This window comes from Dermacentor andersoni, chromosome 10 (genome assembly GCF_023375885.2).
Source record: "Dermacentor andersoni chromosome 10, qqDerAnde1_hic_scaffold, whole genome shotgun sequence".
In the NCBI taxonomy this organism is placed as follows: domain Eukaryota; kingdom Metazoa; phylum Arthropoda; class Arachnida; order Ixodida; family Ixodidae; genus Dermacentor; species Dermacentor andersoni.
This window is the reverse complement of record NC_092823.1, coordinates 40,833,001-40,850,199: the sequence shown is the minus strand read 5'-3', so window position 1 is coordinate 40,850,199 and position 17,199 is coordinate 40,833,001. Positions and strand designations below refer to the sequence as shown.

The 17,199-nt window shown below is 49.2% G+C and overlaps 1 protein-coding gene across 1 annotated transcript in view; it reads left to right on the top strand.

Annotated features, from left to right (window-relative positions):
• The window catches only part of LOC129381944 (venom metalloproteinase antarease-like TtrivMP_A), a 66,681-nt gene that overhangs the window by 38,125 nt on the left and 11,357 nt on the right, over positions 1-17,199 (top strand). The window contains exons 8-11 of the mRNA XM_055065223.1: positions 437-561; positions 746-795; positions 5,207-5,315; positions 5,575-5,718. Of these exons, the coding sequence (XP_054921198.1) occupies positions 437-561; positions 746-795; positions 5,207-5,315; positions 5,575-5,718 (428 nt within the window). The remainder of the gene's footprint in view (positions 1-436; positions 562-745; positions 796-5,206; positions 5,316-5,574; positions 5,719-17,199) is intronic.

The following is a 17,199-nucleotide window of genomic DNA, read 5'->3' as shown; positions in this document are numbered from 1 at the left end:
CAGGTTCAACACATGTTCTATTAACAAGGAGGGCTTAGAGCTTCTTTATCATCAATATGGCCATGAGGATGAAAATCAAGGATGAATTATGTTCTTGGCAGTGTCATTGTCCGGACTATGCATTCCCGATGATGTCAACATCACCGATATTTCGCTCATGACGTGCTACGTACTTTTACGCTTTGATGTTCTTTGAAAGGTCAAGCACTTTCGATGCAAACAACTGAAATGATGACTGTCTCTTGCATTTTCTCAGAGGTACTGGTAGTGTCCTGTACACCTTTTTTATTGGGGTGTGTGACGGTGCGCTGGTGCGTTCTTCCGACAGAACGACTGATGATATAAGAAACGGCAAGCAAAATTCCTTCAAAGAATGAAAATTGCTCGAATATCACACATATGCGCCTCAAAAGCATTTCCTTGCATTTTCACGCAGGACGATCCTTTCGCTGAACATAAGGAGGGCTTCCTTTATGGCTTAGGTACATTAAACGGACTCAGAGAGCATATCAAGAAAGGGAAAATACCGGGAAATGCTGACATGGTGTATCTTATAACCGGGTAAGCGAACGTATTTTATATATTTTAGGTTACTCTTAAAGCCAGACATTACGCTTGCTGCGTTGTCAGGTATGCTGGGTCGACCATGAAGAAATGTTAGAAACAACCTATTTCAGTTGTGTGCGGAAATGTATAGATCATCGTTTTCTTAGGAATACCCCTTAATAATTATCTTTTATTGCAGCCAAGATCTTGCAACAGGGAAAGATGGAAACATGAGTCGATCCATAACAGGTGAGTCGTATATGTTTCGAGGGGACTAAATGTACTGGTGCACATCCTACGCTATTCCACGACTGCGGTGTTAAGATGTGTACGACATAGGTTTTCTGCCATATTTACTGGCATTAACTTACTCAAGTATCCAACGAAGCTTTGCTAATTTTGTTGTCATAGAAGGAAATGCAGTTAATTAACCTAGTCGTACATTTGGCCAGAACTGAGTTTGTCCTACTTGTCCCCTCACTACGTATTTCATTAGGTGGTCTAAAGGCGGTCTTTTTATTAAATTACCCCCAACAGGTCCCATGTTGAAAGAAGTCAATTCACATACTTTTCGCACAAAATTTGAAGTCAGGAAAGTTAAGGGGTGGTGTCAAAATCATAAGAGAAAAACCCTAATACAGAGCAGATCTTTCCTTTCATTATCAGTCGTCTCAAGAAATATTCGCAGGGCTGCCACTAGAGGCAGAACTTAACCACAATGTTCGTGCAGAATTGTCGTATAAATAGTACGTCTGTCGATGACGTCACCTACAGCGTTTCGATTGCTTACGAGACACGTACACTTGCTCATAGAATTGCATATACAGTTTAATAGCAATGTGTGCTATTGAATTCAATGCACCATTACCAGCACTTTTTGGCAGCGCAATGAACATGGGCTTGGGCGCAGAAAGGTACAACTCTCATGAAGGCAGGCGATGTCGATAGCAAGAGGATAAAATGATGGCCGCCGAGGTTTTATGACGTCGCTCGCTTCTGCAAAAGCGTCTCTCAGTGATCATAAATGGCGCGCTTCATTTTTTCTTGTGGCTATTCTCATAGGTTTAATAAGTTATCTGGTGCGTATTGCAATACAAATGATTAATTTTAACTTTCGTAAATTTAAGGTATATGTTTGTCATGCAGCACGGCTTCTTGGTGCAACTTGACGATCAATAAGTGGGAAATTTCGTCTTGTGATGCGGAGCCTCTCTTGCGGAAAGCCAGCTAAAACTGAGATTCAAGCTTCCCGTTCTTTCTTACTCTTGAGCCTTGGCTACGGGCGAGGCAGTAAACCCGAATATTTGTGATTAATCACTTTGATCTTGGCATATTGTAAGAAACCTTTTAGCTGCAATTTCTGCGAGGCATTGAAAAGACAACGCATCTGCCAGTCTTTACACCGCCTTTGCACATATTCTAATGAAGAATGAAGAATTAGGTTAGCAAAGACAATAGCTTATCTGTAATTAACACAGTCATCTGCAAAGACCCCAATATTTACATTAGTCTATAGAGGGCAAAATAATAATAGATATTTGAACAAAATTAACATCTTAAATACTTTGTTGCGCGCCTGATGTGACTGGGCTTAAAGCAGATGCAGTGACGTAATCGTAGAAATTATGAGCGATCACTGAAGTAACCTTTAATATAATGAAGAATAGTGCTACTTTGGAGGGCTGGTTCTAATTTTTTTTGCTAGTTTATTTTGTGAGACGCTGTAGAAGGCTTTAGAGAAATGTAAAATATAGGTCGATTTGATTGTGCTTAGCAATGAACTGCGCTACAGAATTTCTGTTTTTTTTTCTACAACATCGATAATTGTTGATATGCCTTTGAAGAAACAAGAAACCGTGCTGGGCCGGAGACAGGGCCGGAGATGGTTCTGGCAGCGTTTGCGATTTTCGAAGCTCTTACGGTGGCGACAAGTGATAAAATCACATGCTGTTTCAGCGACGACTACGCTTTTTCGATCGACATCTAGAGGCGCAGCGCACCTGACTACTCGGTTGCAGAAGGATAGACAGTTGGGCGAGTTGGTACGGTAACATGATTTTGGCTACTAGCGCGAAGTGAAACACGGACGCAGAAAGGAGCAGACAGGACGAGCGCTCCTCCTGTCTGCTCCTTTCTGTGTCCGTGTTTCACTTCGCGCTAGAAGCCAAAATCATGACAACTCGGTTGCCAGTCGCGTCGGCTAAACGTAGCGACGAGTGCCTGGCGACTGCTTGTCATATAGGCATAATGTGCACGTAACTTAGAATTCACATGCTGTGGAGGATTTGTTGTTATATCCAACGAATGGCGAAGACTGTCCTGTTTTCACGCCGGCACAAGATGGCTAACAAACGATCTACCTTGGACGGCCTTGGTTCCTGCCCGCTGGCCGGGTCGTCATTCTCCGGTGCGGTGCTGTTCCGCGACGTTGTACGCGCGCGCAGTGGGGAAACTCCGAGTGAAAAAAATGGCTGTGGCTTAGCTAAGGTTAAGCCCAGGATGCGAAGCATACTAGCCTTTATTTTAGTTGTTGAACCACTGTTTAGCCTGGTGAACTGCTGTTGCTTGGCTACATTTGGTTCGGCTAGTAGAAGAAACAACTCATGCGTTACTCTGCTTCGCCTTCAAGAGTGGAACGCAACAGCGTTCCCGTCGACCCGCCAAGGGGTGTAAGACAATGGGCTACGGCGCAGCGACTACGCACCCCGCATTGGACGCGGTGAGCGTCGAGCAACGCAGCGTTCGGCGCGGCAACGAAATGTGCGCCTGAGCAAGCAACGCACGCCTGAGCCTTAGAAACAGCTCGTTTCTAAGGCAACACCGCATTCACTAGAGGCGCTTTTGTACCGCTTCGAAGCATCGTACTCGTGGCTCAGTGGTAGCGTCTCCGCCTCACACTCCGGAGACCCTGGTTCGATTCCCACCCAGCCCATCTTGCAAGAGTTGAGCCAAAGCCACCTACAAAAAGCGCAGCTGCTTATATACCGCCGCGACGCCGCGAGCGACGGCGCGAGTTGGAGCCCCGTTTCTCCTCTGTCGTGACGTCATCATGTCACGTGGTATTGAAGGCGACACCGCCGCGCCTGAGGAGCTGGGTTGAGCTCTAGCAATATGCTTCGCATAAAAGCGCAGCTGCTTATGCAACGCCGCGAACGACGGCGCGAGTTGGAGCCCCGTTTCTCCTCTGTCGTGACGTCACGGTGTCACCTGGTATTGAAGGCGACACCGCCGCGCCTGAGGAGCTGGGTTGCGCTCTAGTAATATGCTTCGCAGAAAAGCAGAGCGCTGGCTCCGCTTCCCTTTGCACTGTGGCTGCCTGTTGTCTTAGAAGCAAGACGGTGTGCTCTTTGCTCAGCGTGCGTGAGAGACATATCGCCATGTTCGGGGCCAGCCTCCTACAGTTGAAGCAGAAGCTTACGCTACGTTTTGTTCTGTGTTGCCGCAACTGTTGAACGGGCATTCCACTCTATCAGAAGGCAGAGTTAAAACAACATTGTACTCTCCCCATGCTGACGAAGTGAGCAAAGCATTTCACTCCACTCGACAGTTTGCGGGAGTAAAACAATGCTTTGAAGGGTAAATCGGCCCCTTCACTCCTGCGATACTCTCCCAAGTAATTAGAGTGTAGAATTCCAGCATGGGTGATCAAGAACGCCACTGAAAATGTGATAAAGTGGACACAGTACTGCGTAGATACAGATGGACACCTATTCGAACACGTCCTCTAAGGAAACAACTGGTGTTCAACAGCCCTTACGAATTCAAAGATAAGGGCCACTGGAATCTGATGGTTTTCATTATCCGTTGTTTTTTGTGCAGACGTCCCGATTGCCCATTCGGTTCATTTAGAAGTGTGGGTGTTTGACAACTTTATTCAATATCCTGCAAATTGATGGCCTAGATCTACGCCGAGCCGGGTCTTCACGTCCTGGATGGATGAACCATAGTTCATGCTGGAGATCTGAGCTAGTCAGTGGGGTACATTTAGTTTATTGAACGCATTGGTTTTGCCATTCCTCTACACGTAGACCTCTTCCCTCTCTGTTTATTTCACTTTTAGTTTTTGCCACGAGCTTATTTGCTATCGCAATAAAAGTGAGCCAGTTGGCATGCTTTCGTGATCTAGTTTGTGCAGCGCTCACAAATCGACAAAGAACGAAGAAGGTGCACACCGGACATGCGCTGCAGAGAGGAGGTAGCAGCAGGAAAGCGACAGCAATCTGTATTAAGTGCACAAGAAGGTATCAGCCGGGCGCATAGTTCAGTTGCTGCCGCTCCCTTGTAGTGTTGCCAAAAAGGGTGAAGCACAGGCAGCAGTAGGGCGTTGCGCTTTGACTTCTTTGGTGGTGTTGAACTGTGTGTTGGCGTGACCCGTGTCACGATGGAGCGCACAAGGCAACTTCTGCTGAGCGGAAGGAACAGCACCCCGGCAGGGCTGCCAGGCATCTCACAACGCTGGCGCAATGAGTACGTGCAGACGTCTCGGAACACTCGCGTGACGAGTGCATGCACTCAGTAGGCGGGCAGCAACACTGGTGTGGTTTTAGTGGCACGCGCCGAATGCTCCTGCCAGACTTCCCTTGAATATTGTTAGGTTCGAGTTAAAAGCAGAAAGGGGTAGTTTTTGACACAATTTTTAATGCTACATTCTTTTCCGTAGGATACGCATTTGTGAAAACTGTTTGCACAACCAGTGGTGTCGGCGAAGGTGAAGACACTGCTAAAGCTTACACCGGGACTCGCACGATGGCTCATGAGCTCGCGCATATGTAAGTAAACCTAAGTTTAAAATCTTTCTGTTTCAATTTGACGGAACATATGAAGTGCATTCAACTGCGTTTTATATTTCTGGCACCCTTGCCACTTTTAGCTACTCAATTTTTGTTTAATAATGTTTTGGCTGATTATTAATATAGTCCGAGAGTTTGCTCCGTCGCTTATTCCTTTAAAATCAATCTGTAATTAACAAGCGTGCTCATCATACGGATGATTATCAGTAATAAATGCATTTGTCGATTCATGGCGCAGACTCGGATCACCGGATGACAAAGCCCAGCCTAAAGAGCCAGAATGTGCGTCGTCTCAGGGATACCTGATGAGCTACGTCGATGGCGGAGTGAAAAAATATCGGCTTTCTCCGTGCAGTGAGGAGAAGATACGCACCATGTTCGCGTAAGCTGTAGCACAATATTTGGTTTGAACCATACAATAATATTTCAAGTAGGCGATACGGTACAACGAAGTGGCGTCTTTCATATTGACGTAATCTAAAGGCACAGTGAGTCCTTCGCGAAACTCTGCCAAACTTTCTTGCAATTATTTTGCGTGCGCGCAGAATAACATATTGTAATGGATACGAAAGGCGCGGACAAGCAGAGAGAAGACGAAGAGGACGAGTAGTTTGGGAGGCCCAGCTGCGCTGTGATCACGCTACGATCATCGTCCATCACCTGTAAATAAAACCATTTACTCGCAACTCTTCGTAACAGTTGTGGTGGAAGGTGCGGGGTAACCGACACCCGAAGATGGAGGCTGAACCTCAAGTTCTTCGACGGAGCCGTCGCCTTGCTGGACTCCCACCGAATCCACCAGAGTTGAATATGTCCCATGACGCAGACGAACAACGGCCCATTCCAACTGCTGCGCCGACAAGTTCTGTTCTGCAACTGAGAGATGCGCGTCCCTTCGCCGGAAGATCGGACGAAGACGTCGAGGAATGGCTCATCCATTATCACCGGGTGAGTGCCGCCAACAAGTGGCACAGCGCTTCTCAGCTTTCGAACGTCGTGTTCTTTCTAATGGATACGGCGTTGTTGTGGTTCGACAATCACGAGGAGACGTTCACAACATGGGGAAGATTTGTTTCGGAAATCAAAGAGCGATTCGGTGACTCCTCGACGAAGAAGAAAAGGGCAGAACAGACGCTACTGCAACGTGCGGAAGTGCCAGGCGAAACCTGCACGACGTACATCGAGGCAGTAATAAAACTGTGTAGGACAGTGGACTGTGGAATGTCCGAGGAAGACAAAGTCGGGCACATCCTAAAAGGAATTGCCGAGGATGTATACAATTTCCTCATTGTAAAAGACTACCTGGCTTCCGTCGCTGACGTCATTCGGCACTGTCGCACTTTCGAGCAACTAAAGACGAGACGCATCACGCCGAAGTTTGGCAGGCTAGCCAATATGACAACAGTTGGAAGCGTGGACAGCAACCAGCCTCTCGATCTTGCATCAACGATCCGGCAAATAGTTCGGGAGGAGCTCAGCCTGCACGCGCAAGTGACACATCCAGGCACTCATAGCTTCCGCCTACCACCAGATTTTGAGCCAAACGTGGCATCCTTCTCTCCGTATCCTGCGTCAAGGGGCACTGAGGATTATGAACTCGCGCCTCGACAGCAGCCACGTCTCTACGACAGAGGCCCTGCTTATGACGCTCGGCCACAACGAGAGCAGCCGCGTTTTTACCTCCGAGGCCCTCTGACTTCTGTCAGGCCGCGACAAGAACAGCACCAACCCTACTACCACGACGTGACTTATGGAAGATACAACGGATTTCAGCAAGCAGCAGGGACACGTTATCCACATGACAACGAACTTTCTCGCCGCCCGCAGCCGCCTACCATTCATTTCGAGGAAGACGCTGTGAACCGCGACCCTCCCGTGTGCTACAACTGCGGTTCCACAGGCCATATAGCTCGGTATTGTCGCCAGCGCCATCAATCACGTAGGACACCACCGACGTTCTCGTCACCCAGAACCCGTACTTCATATGACTTGCGGACGACCGATTTCCTTACAATGGACCACTTCTCACACGAGCCCAGACGCAGCGATTCGCCAGCATATGAGCGCAGTTTGACGCCACCAAATAACCGTCCCCGCCACTCTCCGTCTCCTCGGCGCTGTTCTTCCTCACCGCCGCCGGGAAACTAGCATCCGCGGCCCATGGAGGTGTGGTCGCCGGACGGTCTTTGCCAGAAATGCCTCTGCCTGTTGTGATGCTCAAAAACAAAGTGAATGTCTCGATTGACGGAATACTGACCATGGCGTTAGTTGATACTGGGGCGACTGTGTCTGTGATGAGTCTCGCTTTCAAAAACCATCTAGGCCACAAAGTTATGTTTTCTTGGAACGACGGTATTACCTTTCTTGGAGTAGGCGGCGAGTGGCTTCATCCCCTTGGTGATTGTGCTGCGAGTGTTTTGTTGGCTGGGAAAGTGTTTGTGTCGGAATTCCTTGTTCTTTCTCGTTGTTCGCACGATGTTATCCTTGGGATAGATTTTCTTGAACAGTGCGGCGCTTCCGTGGACTGTGTTGTGGCGAAATATCATTGAACAAGTTATTTATATCAGCACATTCCGAACAAAGGTCGGCTGGTGAAGACAGGGACACAGACACACTCAGTGTTCTTGATGAAGTGATTGCACCATCGTGGTACCTGACGCCCTTTCGTGTTTCTGCAACTACTGTTGATGCTGATTGTGTTGACCTTGTAGTTAGGCCTCTCCGCACAAACTGTGCTAAAAAGATATACTTGTGCCCTGCTCTGTCGTCTGCATGACAAAAGGAGTCGCCACATTGTGGGCGCTGAACTGTTCCGCCACGCCGGTTGTCCTTCCTCGCGGTATGAAAATCGCTCTCTTCGATAAAGCCGCGTGTAGCTCAATAGCGGCACTAACTACGGACTTCTCTACAGCTTGCTCTCCTTGCGATAGTCGCCATTCTGAAGCGTTAATGCTCGGCATGATCTGCAAGGTTCTCGGTACATCGGAATGGCAAGCACTGGTACAGGTCCTTGCCAGACATGAGGCTGCATTCGACTTCACGCATGGAGATGCACCCCTTCATTTACCGTCGTCCCGCGCTCGTCACAGAATAGATACCGGCTCAGCACACCCCATCCGCCGGAAGCCCTACCGAGTGTCATCATCCGAACGCAAAGTTATTGCAGAACAAGTCAAGGAGATGATGAACAAAGGTGTCGTTCAAGAGTCGTATAGTCCATGGGCAGCCCCAGTAATCCTGGTCCGAAAAAAAAGATGGCTCCTGGAGATTCTGCGTGGACTACACACATCTAAACGCAGTGACGATGAAGGATGTATATCCACTACCCCGAATCGATGACGTCATTGATTGCTTACACTCTGCTTCTTACTTCTCAACACTTGATTTGCGATCGGGGTATTGGCAAATACCTATGGACCCTGCCGACAAGGAAAAGACCACTTTCGTGACTCCAGATGGCCTATTCGAATTTATAGTTATGCCTTTTGGCCTTTGCAATGCTCCTGCCACCTTTGAAAGATTCATGGACACAGTACTACGTGGTCTAAAGTGGGAGATATGCATGTGTTACCTCGATGATGTTGTAATCTTTGGCCGCACGTTTGAAGAACATAACGAATGCCTCAGCCTCGTTCTCGACTGCATTGAGAAAGCTGGACTGGTTCTAAACTCAAAAAAGTGTCGGTTCGGCGAACGTCAAACACTGGTCCTGGGACACTTAGTCGACAAGGATGGCGTCAGACCCGATCCTCGCAAGATTGAAGCGGTGAGCTCCTTCAAGCCACCGCAGTCAGCACGAGAACTCCGCTCATTCATTGGCCTATGTTCGTATTTTCGTCGCTTTGTTCCCCGGTTTGCCGACATCGTTCACCCGTTGACAAGTATTTTGCGACAAAATGCATCCTTCAATTGGACACCAGAGTGTGACGCATCATTCTCTCAACTGAAGTTTGTACTAACGTCAGCACCCCTCTTACGTCATTTCGATCCATCTTGCCCGGCTGAAGTTCACACTGATGCTAGTGGAATCGGGATAGGAGCGGTGCTTGTACAACGTCACAGTGGCGCAGAACATGTTGTCGCATATGCCAGCCGTTGCCTGAGCGAATCTGAACGCAATTATACGGTTACGGAACAGGAATGCCTGGCAGCCGTTTTCGCCATACAAAAGTTTCGGTGTTATCTTTACGGTAGACCATTCAAGATTACCACCGACCACGATTCTTTATGCTGGCTGGTCGGTTTGCGTGATCCCTCTGGTCGTCTCGCACGTTGGGTGCTGCGCCTCCAGGAATACGACTTTGTGGTATCGTACAAGAGTGGCCGTCGTCACGCTGACGCAGACTGCCTCTCTCGGATTCCTCTTGTGACTACCGACTGCAATGCAGAGAATTTTGACGACTGTCTCGCTGATGTTACTTCTACGTTCCCTGACGCGGCAGACTTTCAGCGAGAACAACGGAATGATGTTACCCTCGATCCGCTTTTTGTCGCCGCCCGTACTTCTAAAGACAGCGGGCGCTTTACTGTCCGTGATAAATTGCTCTACAAAACTAAATACTCCGGGCATGGAGCGCGTTTTCTGCTTGTTGTCCCCGAGAGTCTCCGCTCTGACGTTCTACGCGCCATGCATGACGATGTGACATCCGGCAATTTCGGCTTCGTACGAACGCTGGACCGCACGCAGGAGCGCTTTTACTGGCCCAAGATATACGAAACAACCAAGCGCTATGTCGCTAGTTGTGAAACGTGCCAACGTCACAAGCGACCGACCACCGCAGCCCCGGGTCCCCTTCGGCCATTGACACCGCCCAGTACGCCGTTCGAGCAAGTAGGCATTGACCTTTTGGGTCCATTCCCGTTATCTAACAGCAAGAACCGTTGGATAATTGTCTGCGTAGACCATCTTACACGGTATGCAGAAACTGCAGCCATACCGTCTTCTACCGCTGCTTGCGTGGCGGTCTTCCTGCTGCGTTCCGTTGTCCTTCGTCATGGCCCACCACATGTCATCATCAGCGACCGTGGTCGCCAGTTCACTGCTGATGCCATTGAAGAGGTACTTCGTTTCTGCACTTCACAGTTCCGTCATTCCACGCCGTATCATCCACAGACCAATGGCCTCGTTGAAAGGACGAACAGAACGCTGACCAACATGCTTGCCATGTACGTCTCCTCCAGTCATAAGAACTGGGACGACGTGCTGCCCTTCATCACTTACGCATACAACACGGCGAAACACGAAACCACGAACTATAGCCCATTTTATCTTTTGTATGCAAGGTTACCGCGAAGCCCTCTCGACACTTTCTTACCCTTCGTACTGTATAGTGACGATTCTGTATCGAAGACTTTGTGTCTCGCCGAAGAAGCCCGTCGAATAGCTCGTCTTCGTACTCTGGCCTCGCAAAGTCGTTCGAAAGAGCGATACGACGACCGTCACGTACAAGTATCGTTGGAGAAAGGTGACTTGGTCCTTCTTTGGACACCGCAACGCAAGCCCGGATTGTGCCAAAAGTTCTGGTCACAATATTCAGGCCCATTTGTAGTCGTGGACTGCCTGAGCGAACTCACTTACGTCATAGCTCGCCTCCTGTGCAATGGTCGGCGATCAAGCAGAACTCAGCTGACTCATATTGCTCGTCTGAAGCCATTCTACCCTGCTTGTCCATGCTGACTCGCCCCACGGGCTTCGTCTGCTTGCGGGGAAATGTAACGGATACGAAAGGCGCGGACAAGAAGAGAGAAGACGAAGAGGACGATGAGTTTGGGAGGCCGAGCTGCGCTGCGATCACGCTACGATCATCGTCCATCGCCTGTAAATAAAACCATTTCCTCGCAACTCTTCGTAACAATATATTAATTTCAAGAAAATTACGACTGAAAAACAACAAAGTGCATTTCGATTTTCTCGGCAAGCTGTATGTGCATAATTAATTATTTGTTTTTGTTTGTAACGTGGATTGCTTCAACAGCCTCTATAGTTGGCATGCATTGTAATATTTCATTTGCTCATGGCCAAGTTGTACTGTGAAACTTAGTGTACAGCGTATTCATACATCTTCTGAAGTTTTTTTTCTATTCGCAACTTCTTTGTAGACGAGTTGCATAATGAAGCCGCATGTTGTAATATATAAATATATGTTATCACGAACAGTGGCGAAGACAAAAACGATGTAGTGGCGCTGGGGCAGAGTGTCTTTTGTCTGACAGAAAGGTCTGCTAAAACCTGTGTGCCCTGTGCAGTCTTGACTTGCATAGTGCTAGCCGTTTACTGTCGGTTTACTGTCGAATTTACTCCCCGTAACGTCTTTTTTGGTGGATGTTGTGGGCTCTATTCCTCCCGGCCGTGGATCTTCGGAGAGGACTTCACGTTTCACCCACCTGCATGACCGAAGACAGCACGCTGTCGTCCCAAACCGCGCTGACGGCTCCGGCAACCGTCTTCTTTTCGCATCCCCTCGATCCCGGCACATTTTGCGGTGCGGACAACAATGACGTCGACGACTGGCTCCTATTGTACGAGCGCTTAAGCAAGCACCAGAGGTGGGACGAGTCGCTAATGCTCGCGGACGTTTTCTACCTACACGGCACAGCTCCCGTGTGGTTTACTACCCACGAAGAAGAACTGGCGAATTGGCACGTATGTAAGGAGAAGATGCGCGAATTGTTTGGCCGATCAGTGGTACGACAAATGATAGCCCGGCACGGACTCGCGGCCAGAGCTCACACGTCGAAGCAACCGTGCGTCGCATATATCAAAGACGTGCTAGCCTTGTGCTACACCATTGACAAAGACATGCCAGAGGCAGACAAAGTTGGCCACGTGTCTACAGGTATAGCTGACGATGCCTTCAACATACCCATGTGTAAGCACTGCAGCACGGTTCACTCCATCATAACCGGATGACGTTGGTTTGAACAAGAAAAAGGCAGGCGCATCACTCACCGCTTTACCAGACTCCCGAACACGGATGGGACAACCTCATGCGGAGATCCCGTGACGCCCCCTCCGTTCTCGCCGCCTAACAGCCTAACCAGAATTGTTCGCCAGGAGCTCGAAGCAATAGCTCGAACCGCTTACAAGGCACCTGCCCACGACCATTTGGTGACCATATTCCTCATTCAAGCCATCGTTTGTCAACAGATTGCGAATATGGGCATTCCACAAGCCGCCTGTCACGCACCTCAGCCCATGTGCGCTTCCGGTCCTCACACGGAACACTTCTCTGCCCCAATTGTTGCTACTGCCACTCATCTGATCTGATCGATAGGACCCTCTCGCGCAACCTCGCATTTCCTCACACCATATTGCTTCTTGCCAACAACAGAACGATGCTTCCAGTCCTCAACTTCTCTACTTCGGCCCATATTCTTCATCAAAGAATTTCACTAGCCGAACTGTCACCGCTGGAAGTACGTACAATTTCTACATTCGCTGCTGAAGCTGAGACCATGCCGTAACCTGTCATCCCGGCGCCAACCAAGGCACTTCTGAACAAAATGGTATCCCCGACGTCTTACCTTCCCAAAGTTCAGCACTCTTTGCTGTCCTATTGTGTTACCTTGATGTTTTTGATGTTGAGAACAGTCCACTAGGCCATACACACGTCGTGGCACACCGCATCGACACTGGAGATTCTAGCCCCCTTGACAAGCACCCTTACCGGCTGCCTCACTCTGAGCGCCAAGTCATCCAAAAGAAGGTGGTGCTTGTGAAAAAAAAAAAAAGACAACAGCTAGCGGCTTGGCGTCGAATATCGCCAACTCAATCGGGTAAGTAAGAAGAATGTGTATGCTTTCCCTCGAATTGATGACGCGCCCGCCTGCCTCCATCTCCATCTATCCAGATCTCCGGTCAGAATACTGGCAAATTGCCGTCAATCTGCCTGGCCGCAAGAAGATGGATTTCATCACACCCGACCGCCTGTACCAATTTAAGGTCTGATTGTGTAAGGCGCCTGCAACTTTCGAACGCATGATGGACACCCTTCTACGCGGTCTTAAGTGGTAAACCTGTCTTTATTATCTGGACGACGTCATCGTTTTCTCGCCCAGCTTTGAAAGACATCTCCTCCGTCTATCAGCCATTGTCGATATATTTCGCCGGGCTGGCCTCCTGCTCACTTCCTCTAAGTGCACCTAGATCTCCGTTCAGGATACTGGCAAATTGCCGTCAATCTGCCTGACCGCAAAAAGACGGATTTCATCACACCCGTCCGCCTCTACCAATTTAAGGTCTGATTGTGTAAGGCACCTGCAACTTTCGAACGAATGATGGACACTCTACTACGCGGTATTAAGTGGTCAACCTGTCTGTTATCTGGACGACGTCATCGTTTTCTCGCCCAGCTTTGAAAGCCATCTCCTCCGTCTATCGGCCATTGTCGATATATTTCGCCGGTCTGGCCTCCTGCTCACTTCCTCTAAGTGCACCTAGATCTTCGGTCAGAATACTGGCGAATTGCTGTCAATCTGCCTGACCGCAAGACGGATTTCATCACACCCGACTGCCTCTACCAATTTAAGGTCTCATTGTGTAAGGCATCTGCAACTTTCGAACGCATGATGGACACTCTTCTACGCGGTATTAAGTGGTCAACCTGTCTTTGTCATCTGGACGACGTCATCGTTTTCGCGCCCAGCTTTGAAAGCCATCTGCTCCGTCTATCGGCCATTGTCGATATATTTCGCCGGTCTGGCCTCCTGCTCACTTTCTCTAAGTGCACCTAGATCTCCGGTCAGAATACTGGCAAATTGCTGTCAATCTGCCTGACCGCAAGAAGACGGATTTCATCACACCCGACTGCCTCTACCAATTTAAGGTCTGACTGTGTAAGGCACCTGCTACTTTCGAACGCATGATGGACACTTTTCTACGCGGTATTAAGTGGTCAACCTGTCTTTGTTATCTGGATGACGTCATCGTTTTCTCGCCCAGCTTTGAAAGCCATCTCCTCCGTCTATCGGCCATTGTCGATATATTTCACCGGGCCGGCCTCCTGCTCACTTCCTCTAAGTGCACCTAGATCGCCGGTCAGAATACTGGCAAATTGCTGTCAATCTGCCTGACCGCAAGAAGACGGATTTCATCACACCCGACCGCCTGTACCAATTTAAGGACTGATTGTGTAAGGCACCTGCAACTTTCGAACGCATGATGGAAACTCTTCTATGCGGTATTAAGTGGTCAACCTGTGTTTGTTATCTGGACGACGTCATCGTTTTCTCGCCCAGCTTAGGAAGCCATCTCCTCCGTCTATCGGCCATTGTCGATATATTTCGCCGGGCTGGCCTCCTGCTCACTTCCTCTAAGTGCACCTAGATCGCCGGTCAGAATACTGGCAAATTGCTGTCAATCTGCCTGACCGCAAGAAGACGCATTTCAACACACCCGACCGCCTCTACCAATTTAAGGTCTCATTGTGTAAGGCATCTGCAACTTTCGAACGCATGATGGACACTCTTCTACGCGGATTTATGTGGTCAACCTGTATTTGTTGTCAGGACGACGTCGTCGTTTTCTCGCCCAGCTTTGAAAGCCATCTCCTTTGTCTATCGGCCATTGTCGATATATTTCGCTGGGCTGGCCTCCTGCTCACTTCCTCCAAGTGCACCTTTGGGTGCCACCAGATCAAATTACTTGGGTACCTATGGTTCATGCTTCGTGTGTCCAACTAGACCCGGACAAAGTCCGTGCCGTCCGCGAGTTCCCGGTTCTGCGTTAATGCACGAAGTACGCAGCTTTTTTAGGCTCTGCTCCTACTTTCGCCACTTTGTTCTCAACTTCGCGGACATTCCTCTGCCCCTCATGGACCTCATCAAAAAGGATGCGTCCTTTTCTTGGGGCGCGCAACAAATCAACATCTGTGCTGGCTCATTTTGATCCAGCTGCTATAACGGAGCTTTGAACCGACGCAAGCGGCCATGCCATAGGTGCCATCCTCGCACAAACACAGAACGGAGCTAACTCTGTGATAGCGTATCTTAGTCACCTCCTGTCACAGGCGGGAAAATTGACACCATTACTGAGCGAGAGTGCCTAGCACTCGTCTGGGCAGTCACGAAATTTCGTCCGTACCAATATAGACGGCCGTTCGTGGTCTTAACAGATCATCATGTGCTGTGCTGGCTCTCAGCAGTTGAAGACACCACAGGGACGCACGGCCGTTGGGCATAACGTATACAGGAGTACACGTTTTCGGTTGTGTACAAATCTGGCAAGTTGCACGCTGACGCCGGGTAGCAGTCCCGTTACGCCGTTGAACCATCCGACTCCACTGAAACAGACCCCGACACCTGCTCCTTAGCAACCACAGAACGTAGCGATCTATCGTTGCTCTCTCTTATTGATCGTCTGCAATCCGGCGCCCTCGACTCCTCACACGACATGCTCTTGCTTCAGGATAACGTTCTTTACCGCCGCAACATGCATGCCGAGGGCGCAGAACTCCTGCTAGTTGTCCCGCGTCATCTACGCAGAGATGTCCTCGTCCACTTTGATGGCGTCCCAACTTCCGGGCACTTAGGCGTGTCCAGAAGTTATGATCACATACGACGAAGTTTCTTCGTCACCTACTCTCAGATCGCGGTCGCTACTTCCTGTCTCGTGTGGTTGACGACCTACTTCGATCATCTGCAACTTCATCCCAACTTTACCACCTCATATCATCCTTAAACCAATGTTCTCACCAAACGTCTCAACTGTACACTAACCTACATGCTTTCTTTGTACGTTTCCGACGATCACCACGATTGAGCTTGCCCTTCTGTTCGTCACATTTTCATACAACTCATCGTGTCATGAAACTGCCGGCTACTAACTCTTCTATCTTCTCACTGGCCACCATCCCTAATTACCCTTTGACACCTTGCTTCCTTCTGATCCGGCGTTTACGTCCACGACTTCCTATGCGCAAGACGCCGTCACACGTGCGCTCGTCACGCGCATAGTATGCCCACGCTCGGCTCTCGTCATCGCAGAGTGCACAAAAGTCCCTTTACTATCGCCGACACTGGGATCCTGCTTTTCCACCGGGCTCTCTCGTCTTTCTCTGGCTCCCATTCTCTCCCAGTATCCCAGTCAATGTTGTGCATGTCGGGCCCCACCACGTACGGCGCGAGGTGACTGCTATGAGATAATTCCCATGGCCTCCACTTCGACGGCTACACCACGAAGTGACATCATACATGTTTCCCGCTTCAAGCGCTACAGCTGTGATAACCCATTTTGACCACAACTAGCACGTTGACTGTACTTCACCGGCCGGGGATAATGTCACGAAAAGGGGTGAAGACAAAGAGGTTGTAGTAAGGCTGGGGCGGAGTCTCTCCTGTCGGACTTAAAGACCTGCTGAAACCTGTGTGCCCTGTGCAGTCTTGACCAGCGAAGTGCTAGCCGTTTACTGTAGAATAAATACTTCCCGTAACAATATATATGAACAGTATGGGTATTTGAGCAGGTCCACGTTCCAAAAATAATGTTGTCGTTTCGGCCGGAGACAGGTCTTTCTCAAGAGTGGTTTTACAGGGGAACGGCAGCTGAATCATGCACTGTGTAGAACCTTGCTTCGAGATGGAGGAGTCAGTCTCTAAAGAAGTAGTTGTAAGCAAGAAGTAAGCAAAGGAAGCATGGGAATTCACATTACGATACAAGTTGCTCCTATGGCATGGCGCCAACGTAAGGCTTGGGCTTGCAGACCACAAAGGAAACGCATTTGCGTGAAATGTAGTTAGATACGCGCAGAATACATGCCTAAGGTGAGTTAACATAATCATGGGCGTCCAAATTTTCAAGAAATACGCTTTTCCGCAGTCGGAATCTTCCTCTAATGTGCGCAGAATGACAACATAGCGTTCTTGC